This window comes from Ipomoea nil, unplaced genomic scaffold (genome assembly GCF_001879475.1).
Source record: "Ipomoea nil cultivar Tokyo-kokei standard unplaced genomic scaffold, Asagao_1.1 scaffold3314, whole genome shotgun sequence".
Taxonomy (NCBI): domain Eukaryota; kingdom Viridiplantae; phylum Streptophyta; class Magnoliopsida; order Solanales; family Convolvulaceae; genus Ipomoea; species Ipomoea nil.
In genome coordinates, this window is record NW_017619742.1 from 1396210 (window position 1) to 1407707 (window position 11498).

General features: G+C 40.8%; 1 protein-coding gene across 1 annotated transcript; it reads left to right on the forward strand.

Annotated features, from left to right (window-relative positions):
- Window positions 1-10600: 10600 nt before the first annotated feature.
- On the forward strand, window positions 10601-11143 carry LOC109169374. The gene has a single exon (XM_019318257.1). The coding sequence runs from the start codon at window positions 10601-10603 to the stop codon at window positions 11141-11143; it is 543 nt and encodes a 180-aa protein (XP_019173802.1).
- Window positions 11144-11498: the final 355 nt, after the last annotated feature.

The following is an 11498-nucleotide window of genomic DNA, read 5'->3' on the forward strand; positions in this document are numbered from 1 at the left end:
TTCTGGGTTTACTTACAGTTAAAGCCTTTCGAGTTTCGAAGTTGAGACCCGCCACAAACTTCTCTACTTTAGTCGTCTCTGTGGGCACCAATTCAGGTACGAAACGAGCTAACTCGAAGAATCGTTTGTGGTATTCCACCACTATAGTTATCCCCTGTTTCAGGTGGAGGAATTCTTCGTACATGGCTGCCCTTACATGCGCGGGGTAGAAACGTCCCTGTAACCGAGCCTTCAGGGTCTCCCAATTGAATCCCGGTTCTTGCCTACAGGCAGGTCCCTCGTGAACCCACCAAAGATCAGCCTTATGTCTGAAGTAGAACGAGGCTAGTTCCACACGGCGTCCTTCTGTGCATCCCACTACTTCAAAGATCTTGTCGAACATTCGGATCCATTCCTCGAGGGTCGTAGGATCTTCTTCCCCTGCGAAGATAGGTGGGCGATGGCTCAAGACTTGGCGAGCCACGTCTAGGTTCCAGTTCGGGGGTGGTCGGTTGTTGTTATTAAGGATGGCATTGCTCAACGTCTGGGCGACCTGAGTTAACTGTTGTAGGTTCTGGGTTAACGAATCATGGGTAGGAGGCTCGGGGGTTCTCGACTAGTTCCTTGTTGGCGTCATTCCGGTGTTTATAGGATCAGCACCGATCATAACGGTAAGTTAGGGGTTCGCATCCTTACCTTGATGCTATAATTATGAGGAACTCTTAAGCTAAGCACAGAATAGAGAAAGGAGAAGTTAAGCAGATAATGATATATAAACTCACAACCTCACCGCGCGTCCTAAGCTCCCTAGATCCTACCCAGAGTCCGAACTTAATGTCCTAAAGTCTTGTCTTAGAGGCCTTATCCTAGGGTCGAACTTAGGCTCTGATACCAACTATAACACCCCTAAATTTTAAATTATTTAAAGTCTATGAAAAAAAGGCAAATCTATCACTATTCATCCAAACAAAACGGAACTAACAACATAAGTATCGGGGTGTTATGCCACATCTAGGTTTGAGAACCTAGATGCACAGGCTACACTAACTAAACATGCATTAACTATAATCATTATCCATGATACAATCCAAGGCTCACAGGCCATCTAACCAATACTAAACTATCTAAACTAGGTCCTCGTGTCCATCTAGCGCACTCTGAAACTACTGATCTGTACCTGAAAAACATACGGCGTAATAACCGTCAGTGAATAATGCTGGTAACCCACTCCAACGCGTTAAATACAATATAGGTAGATATAAGAAAATTATTTTCAAACCGGAATACATATATAACTTACGAGACTCTAATTTAAATCCAATATCAAGACTCAAGACACGATAATAGACCCGACAATATAGAACAATCATAAAGACTAACACGGATCCTAGAAAAACAATATTAGACATAATAGACAGATAAGCTCATAAATAACAAATAGAGACAACAATGGCATTCAAAGACAATCAATTAACAAGTAATCATCAAGGCACACAATCAATCTTCAACCTTGTACCAAGTTCCAACCTTGTAGCTCCCCTTCCGTCCTTATATCAGTTCCAACCTATACCTCCATGCCACCCTTATATCACCTCCCTTATTCCTCCGGGTAACTACATGCCCCCACCGATAAACCACCTATCAACCACCAACATATCAAGATAGCGCCGCACTGCCAATAGCATGATCCGTACCTCTAGTACCAATACCAAGGGGTCAGCACATATAGCCCCGACATGGCACTGCAGCACTTATAACTTGACCCATGCTCAACGGCAAGCTAGTCGAAGGTGGTTTTGTGCCTTTAGCACAGTAACCGCTAGGCTTGTACCTTTAGTACAATGACCGGTCACTCGTTGTGCCAACCGCCAGCAATTCATTTCCACCAATCACAATCTCACCATCATTATCATTTGTCACACCGGCCATTGCGCAATGACCACGATACTCATCATAATTCAATCAAGCAATAGCAATCAAGACATAACAACAACGATACGTACTCCACATAATTTCCTAGAACGGTATTCAAAACATCAAACGACAGACAGGGTACAACGGGACACAACGGAGCACGGGGAAACAACAAACGGGGAAAACACCACGCCCCTTACCCACTTTCCAACGGGTAGGTGGCGGGTCGAGAACCACCTGTCAGCCACTCGCCGGCGGGCAGCCAAGATTCCAGCAGGTGGCCGGCGGGCAAGCCATTGTCTGCCGGCTTCCCGCTGGAGTTGGGTACATCGGGCAGCAGGTAGGTGGTGGGCGATCATCACCCCCACCTACCCCCCATTGGTACGCAAACCACTTTTTGGTCCCGGGATCTCTCATGGAACCCGAAACCATGTCCAGACACATTCCAACACATAACGACTTCACGACGGATTCAATTAATGGAATTAAATTAAGAATCGTTCCAAATACATTCTAACACAACTCCTAAACATGCGAAGACTCAACATCAATCACATAACGCTTCAGGAACATCTAGAACCACAAGAACATCAAGAAATCTATATGCAAAGTCCTAAAACAAGTCCTAGGCTAGACTCAACACCCGATCATGCATAATTCCACCCAAATATACAAAGATCATCACAATAATGGGATTCACGAAACCAACCCTAGGGACAAGTTCTAGACATAATTAAATACATGATTACTCATATAATTAATCACAACATCAAGATCATCAAGATTATCAGATAAACACAATATAAATCCTAGGCAAAGCTCTACTAAGACTCAATCACAGAATTACACATACGATTATCAGAGGATCCAATGAATAAGATATAGCAGGGAAAATAGGTTTTGTAAGACATGGGTTACCTCCTAGCCCTAATTAATCCTCCCTTGGTTACTAAGGTTCTTCTCTAAGATTTCCATCCGATTGATCTCCATAGGCTTGGCGGTGGGGAATTTCTTTGGAATAATCTTGTGTAATATAACTATGGGTGGTAAGGGTTCTAATTGCTTTCTAATCCCCTATTTATAGAGTTAGTAATCCTAATCAGAGTCTGAATAGTAAAGACCTACTTTCTATTCCTAACGGGTATATAGGTCTAGTGATATGAACCAAGTCCAAGATTCAAATAAGATGGAATATTGTCCCAAGAATGCTCTCAAAAGTAAAGATAGAGATAGATCAAAATACCTTAGACCTCACGAGAAACCCTTAGCCCGAATCCTCAAAGACTTTGAAGAATCCCATGTAGCTTCAAGTACCTCGATGATGCAATCTTTAATCAACTAGAGTTGGATCTAGTTCCCTTTGTGTTTTCAAAAAAAAAAATCCCTTTGTTTTTTTGTTGGGAATTTTAATAACTTCCATCTTCAGATTTTTTTAGATCACGTTCGAATCCAATCTAAGCTACGATCACTAGCTGCTATGATCGATGTAATAGAAGCACAAGAAGATTGTGAACACAATGGGTCGCATATTATCATCTTAGGTTGCTTTCCAGCATAGCCCCTAGGCCCTAAAAAATGGGGATGCTCATTTTGTTCTTGCAACGCCCTATACTTTTGAATTTTGGCCTAAAATAAAATTTATTATTAAATAATAACATGTTAATAATAATAAAGCATTAACACTAATAAAACATGATTATTTAGCAAGTTAATTACGTAGTGTACCTTGAACTCTTCTGTTTGATGATCTTCTACAAATTTGCTCCATTGTTTTTCTTTCAAGAAGTCATATAACTCAGTGGAAAAGTTATATCTAGGGTGCTTTTTGTGGATGAAATTACCCACCAATCTTGTTTTGAAATCTTTCCAACGTGTTCCCGCAATCCTCATAATATTTTTTCTTGGTTCATCACGGATTTTAAACTCTTTCTGAATAGCAACAATAAAATAACAAATAATTAGACATTTCTTGACATTAACATATATAAAATGAAGTAATGATCCATATATAAATTAAGTTAATGGTTATTACCTTAAGATCCTACCAAATCAATTATTTATGCTAGCTACCTAATCTACAAGAGATGTAGTTTATTGTTTCACCTGTTGAGTAGTTGGAATACAGAGGGTGTGACGCTGTGTATATCCTCTCTCCGAGCTGAAGCAGAAGGTAGGGCTGTGGCGTGCGGAAGAGAAACACAGTAAGAGTTTGAAGAGAGCAGATGGGTATAGTGAGACTTTCAGACAGAGTTTGAAGAAGACGTACATTGCTAGGGTTGTGGACTGCGAAGAGAAAGACAGCCAGATATTTTGCGGCAATGAGAAATAAAAATTACGAATCATTATATATATCAGCCAGATTTTGTGCCAATTACAAATAAAAAGTAAGAATCATTATATTAAAAAAAAAAAAAGAAAAAACACTAACAATCTGCGTCCGATGTTAGACGTAGTGGTTGTGGGGGTGTCGGGAAGACGACGAGTTCGGTTGGTTTTATTAAAAAAAAAAAAACCCCTAACAATCTGCGTCCGATGTTGGCAAAATCAGACGCAGATTGTATTACCGTGTTTATTATCTACGTCTGAAGTGCTAGATCTTTGGACACAAATAGTGGTTCTAAATAAGTAGCGAGACAATCTGCGTTCGAAGTTCTCAATTTCGGAGGCAGATTGTCTTTAATTTTTTAAAAAAAAAATAATTAAACTGTCACCAACAGAGCTATCCCCTGTACTCTGCCTACGTTGATTATGAGCCTACATGGCTGCAAATATCTCATTGAATTTAATCGTGACTTTATCATATGTAAAAGTAGTTACCATATGTTCAAAGGAAATATGAAGTGAACATAGCAAGATCATCGCTATTATGTCTTCATATTCAATCTTGACATCAAGCTTGGTTAAATATGAGATTATATGACTGAAAACATTAATATGTTGCACCAAGTTTGAACCACCTTGTATCTTAAGCTCGTAAAGTCTGCTGCTTTACATACAGTTTGTTCGTCAGAGTTTTTTCTATGGACTGACCCTCCAATTTATCTCGAATTTCTTTTGAAGTTATCAAGGTCAAAACGTGATACATGACTTCATTTCCGAGGCATAATCAAATAGTTTCTGCTTCACGGTCCTTCAAATCCTCCCAATTAGTCTCTGTCAGATTAGTTGGCTTTTCCGCCCAAGGTTTTTAGAAAACCCTGCTACACCAACAACATATCCTTAACCCTAGACTACCATAACTCGAAATTCCATGTACCATCGAACTTTCATACTTCGAATTTCACACTTGAACTTGTCATCTCAACAATACTCTAATACCAATTTGTTGAGATTAACAAAACCAAGAAGCAATAACATTGGCAGAGAGTAAAGAAAACAATATTTACATGGTTCAACAAAGTGTCTACGTCCACGAGAATGAAACTATTTTTTTTATTAATTGTGGTAGTGATAAAACACATAGAGATATAATCAACATATTTATAGGCATCTCTAAACATATACGTGTACAAAAATACCCATGTACTAGGAGCTCGACCCACTCTACTCTACTCCACTCCATTCCTTATATGAGACATGCTCAACAATTGCTTTATAATTTGGTTTTAAAAAATCTTAATATCTTATAATAAGTAATAGTTTATATTTTCTTTTTTTTTTTAAATCAAAAGAAAGGTTGCATACCCAAAAAAGAAAAGTCTTAAACTTCCGCCAAAGCTGTAATCCAATCATCGAGCGTGAATCTTCCCCATGATATCCTCATGAAGTCTCTCAAGCACCTTGCTTGTAGGCCTAGTGATGATTTGAAATCCTCTCACCCAATTGCTTATCATCTTAGCCAACTCGTTCGCCACAACGTTCTGCTCCCCGTAAGCATGCTGCATCTTGAAACTTCCCCTTTTCAATATTGAATTATTGTTAAGTTCAAATATGTTTAATTGTAACATTTTAAAATTTAATGGTCTAATTATGTTTTTGCATAAAGCTTATTTGTAACACCCCGTGTTATGATCTTCAAACCTGGATTAGTTATGTAATTAATCCCATTAAAGAATAGTTAAAAAGGATTTAATCCGGTCAGGATCCCTTAATTAATTAATATGGCCCACGGAGGACCGTGGACCCTTATCTACATTAAAGACCTTAAACCTATTAGGAATAAAGTAAATAGACCTTTTACTATTCAGATTCTAATTGGGAATCCTAGACCTATATATCTGTTAGGAATAAAGAAAGTAAGTCTTTACTATTCAGATTCTAATTATAATCCCTAACTCCATAAATAGCGGATTAGAAAACAAGTAGAACCCTTACCACCCATAGTTATATTACACAAAATTATTCCCAAGAGACCAGGCTAAGAGATTCCCCACCACCAAACCTAGGGAGATCAATCGGAGGGAAATCATGGGAAAGAACCTTAATAGCCAAGGGAGGATTAATTAAGGCTAAGAGGTAACCCATGTCTTACAAAACCTATTTTCCTTGTTATTGTTTATTGATTGGCTCCGATTGAACGATTGATCATGTGATTTTGTATGTGTATCCTGTTAGAGCTTGACTTTAGGTTTATATGGTGAATTATTGCTATTATTGATGGCCTTGTGTGGTTATTGGTCTGATCTTGTATTTAATTATGTCTAGAGCTTGTCCCTAGGGTTTATATCGTGAATCTCGTGTTGTGATGTTCTTGGTACTCTTGGATGGGTATATGCATGCTCGGGTGTTGATTCTAGTCTAGGACTTGTCTTTAGGGCTTTGCATATAGATTTCTTGATGTTCTTGAGGTTCCGGATGCTCCTGAACCGTTATGTGATTAATTTCGTGTCTTGGCATGTTTAGGAATAGTGTTAGAATGTAATTGGAATGATTCTTGGTTCAATCTTTGGGACCCGCCGCCCACCCGCTGGAAAGTGGTGATGCGGCAGGTCGTTTTCCCCCGTTTGTTGTTTCCTCGTGCCCCGTTGTGCCCCGTCGTACCCCGTTCGATGTTTATGAGTCTCGTATGATATTTTGAGTGCCGTTCTAGGAATTTATGTGTAGTGCGTATCGTTGCTATTATACCTTGATTGTTATTATTGATTATATGTTGATTGATTGAATGATGATGGGTGTTGTGATCATTGCTGTAACACCCCTAAATTTAAGATATTTAAAACCTATAAAATAAAGGTTGAGCTATTATTAATTCCCAAACAGAGCAAAAGCTAAACATAATGGTCGGGGTGCTATGTTACATTTGAGCTAGAGAACTCAGATGCACAAGCTAAACTATCTAACAAAGCATAAACCACAATTGATATCTAAGTACAAATCAAGGAACGCAGGCCATCTCATCAGGGCTAGGACTATCTAGGCTAGATCCACGAATCCAACTAGCACGCTCCGAACTACTCAATTGTCCCTAAAAAACATTCAGAGTAACAACTGTCAGCGAATAATGCGGGTAACCCACTCCAACGCGTTAAGTACAATATAGATAGATATAAGAAACTCATTTTGAAACTGGAATACATATATACTTACAAGACTCTAGTTTAAATCCAAGATCAAGACTCAAGGTATATTAACAGACTCAATATCATAGAATAATCATAAGAAATAACAGTCATCCAAAGCATGCATTACAAGACGTGACAGGCAGGTAAACATACAAATAACAAGTAGAGGCAACTAAGGCATTCAATACAATCAAATAGCAAGTAATCATCAAAGCACACAATTCATCCTCCAACCTTATACCAAGTTCCAACCTTGTAGCTCCCCTCCGTCCTTATATCAGTTCCAACCTATACCTCCAGGCCACCCTTATATCCCCACCCCTTTTGCCTCCGGGCAACTACATGCCCCCACCGACAAACCACCTTTCAACCACCAACATATCAAGATGATGCCGCAGTGCCATTCAATGATCCACACCTCTAGTGCCACAATCAAAGGGTTAGCGCATATAGCTCTAACATGACACCGCAGCACTTATAACCTGAGCCATGCTCAACGGCAAGCAAGTCTAAGGTGGGTGTGTGCCTTTAGCACAGTCACCGCTATGGCCTGTACCTTTAGTATAATGACCGGGCACAAGTGGTGCCAACCGCCAACAATTCATTTCCACCAATCACAATCTCATCATCATCATCATTCACACTGGCCATTGCGCAATGACCATGATACTCATCATCATTTAATCAATCAACACATAATCACATAACAATCAAGGCACAACAACAACGACATGTATTACACATAAATTCCTAGAACGATACCTAAAACACCAAACGAGACTCACGCACGACCAACAGGACACAACGGAACACGGGGAAACATCAAATGGGGGAAATCATCACGACACTCGACCGATTTCCAGCAGGTAGGTGGCAGGTGGCAGGTGGGTGACCACCCGCCAACCACCCGGCGACGGTCACTCGCCATCCCAGCGGGTGGTCGGCGGGCATACCACCTCCCGCCGGCTGCCCGCTGGAACAGTGATACAGGCTACGGGTAGGTAGAGGGTGGTCAGTCCCCCCACTTACCCCCCACTGATATATAGGCAACTTCCAGTCCCAGGATCTCTCGTGGAACCCGAAATCGTGTCAAAACACATTCAAATAGATAATGACAACACCACGTATTCAATTAATGGAATTAAACCAAGAATCACACCAAATACATCCTAACACGATTCCTAAACATGCCAAGACCTAACATAAACCATATAATGATTCAGGAACATCCGGAACCACAAGAACATCAAGAAATCTATATGCAAGGTCCTAAACACAAGTCCTAAGCTAGACTCAACACCCGGTCATGCATAATCCCACCCAAGCATACCAAGAACATCATAATACGAAATTCACGATATAAACCCTAGGGCTCTAGACATAATCAAAACACAAGATCATTCATATAATCAATCATAGTATCAAGAATATCAATATTATCATATAAACATCAAGATTATCACATAAACACAATATAAACCCTAGGCAAGCTCTATCAAGACTCAAGCACAGAATCATATATCAAAGGAGTCAATGAATAAGATATAGCGAGGAAAATTGGTTTAGTCGAGACATGGGTTACCTCTTAGCCTTAATTAGCCCTCCCTAGGCTATTAAGGTTCTTCTCTAAGATTTCCCTCTGATTGATCTCCCTAGGCTTGGTGGTGAGGAAAATCTTGGGAATATTTTCGTGTAAAATGACTATGGGTGGTAAGGGTTCTAATTGCTTTCTAATCCCCTATTTATAGAATCAGGAATCCTAATCAGAATCTGAATAGTAAAGGCCTATTTTCTTTATTCCTACTAGATATATAGGTCTAGGATTCCTAATTAGAATCTGACTAGTAAAAGGTTTACTCTCTTTATTCCTAATAGGCTTAAGACTCTAGTTTAGGCAAGGGTCCATGATCCATGGTGGACCACATTAATTAATTAAAGGGAATCCTAACCAAATTAAATCCTTTTTAATTATTATTATTAACGAAATTAATTAATTAAATAATTAATTCGGGATTGAAGGCCGTAACACGGGGTGTTACAATTGCGCAATGATGGTTGAGATCGATGATAATGTGATTGTGATTGGTGGAAATGAATTGTTGGCGGATAGCACAACGAGTGCTCGGTTATTGTGCTAAAGGCACGGACCACCCCTTAGACTTTCTGGCTAAAGGCTTAGGTCAGGGTATAAGCACCACGGTGCCATGTCAAAGCTATATGCGCTAACCCCTTGGTAGTGGTGCTAGAGGCACGGATCATGCGAATGGAACTTCGGTGCTACCATGTTGGTGGACTTGTTGGTGGTATGTCGGTGGGGGCATGTAGTTGCCTGGAGGGATAAGGGAGGCGATATAAGGGTGCCATGGAGGTACAGGCTGGAACTGATATAAGGATGGAGAAGAGTAAATGTTGGAACTTGGTATAAAGTTAGAAGATGGACTGTGTGCTTTGATGAATACTTGCTAATTGATTGTCATTGGGTCCCCTTGTTGCCTTTAATTGCTATTTATGAGCTTACTTGTCCATTATGCCTTGCAAACGTAGGATTCATGCTAGTATCTCTATAATATTCGAAATGTTTCCTTATTGATGGTGTCTCGAGTCTTGATCCTGTTTTTAAAGCTAGAGTTGCTCAGGATTATATATGTATTCCAGTTTCAAAATGAATTTCTTATATTTAACTATATTGTACTTAACGCGTGGGAGTGGGTTACCAGCATTATTCGCTGACGATTGTTACACCGTATGTTTTTCAGGTGCAGATCAGTAGCTCCAGAGTGCGCTAGATGGATACAAGGACCTAGCTCAGATAGCTTAGTATTAGTTAGATAGCATGTGAGCCTTGGCTTATATTATGAATACTAATTACAGTTTATGCTTGTTAAGTTAGTTTAGCCTGTGCGTCTAGGTTCTCAAACCTAGACGTGGCATAGCACCCCGATACTCATGTTGTTAGTTCTGCCTTGTCTGGATGGATAATGATAGATTTTCCTTTATTTTATAGGATTTAAATGTCTTAAAAATTAAGGGTATTACATTATTGGTCAATTTGACCCCTTTTTTCTTTACATAATTAAAAACAGGGTTAATTCCACCAGAGGTCCCTTGTCTTTATTGCTGTATAAATAGCTGCTCAGCTCTTTGAGAATAAAGGTACAAAACCTTTCTATATAAATCATCTGGTATCAGCCAAATCCTACGATCCAATGGCCAATGAACAAAACCCACCCGTTCCAGCCGCGGACTCTGCCTCTGCCGGCGGCTCTGCTGCCATCGCAGCCATCCCGGAACCTCGCCACACGAACAATCTCCACCAAGCTCACCATTTGGTCTCCATAAAGCTTTCCTCAGTCAATTACCTCTTCTGGAAAGCTCAACTCGTCCCTTTTCTCCGAGGCCAAAGCCTTTTTGGCTATGTCGATGGAACCAGTGTATGCCCGCCGGAATACGTCACCACTGCGACAGAAGCAACCGTCCGGACGGTGAACCTTCTTCTCGTCGTTTGGGTGCAACAGGATCAATCGATCCTTAGCATGCTTATTTCATCGATGGCGGATGACGTTCTATACCTGGCGATTGGTCATCTCACGTCTCGTTCTCTATGGATGGCCATCGAAACCGCATTAGGTTCCACCTCCCGTGCGCGCTCCCTCAGCTTACTTACACAGCTACAGAGCTTGCACCAAGGAGATGCATTGCCGGCGGTGTATCTCGGCAAAGCCCAGGTCTTGGTCGAGCAACTTGCATAGGCGGGGCGCCCTATCAGACTAGACGAAAAAAATCTCCACGTTTTTCGTGGTCTTCGTCCAGAATATCGGAGCTTGGTTGCCTCCCTCACGACAAAGAGTCCTCCTCTGACGATCCCGAAAGTTGTAGACTTATTGAATACACACCAGTATTTGTTCCCAGAAGAGTCTTCCATGGCGTTGCCTTCGTCGCCGGCGGCTATGATAGCTCACCAGCCACCACCTCCGACGTACAACTGAGGCCGTGGTCGTGGTAATAGAGGTAACCGGGAAAGAGGCAATCGTGGTGGTCGTAGCGGCGTTAGGTGTCAACTCTGCGACACAGCCGGCCATACGGCTCTAACTTGCTACCGCCGAT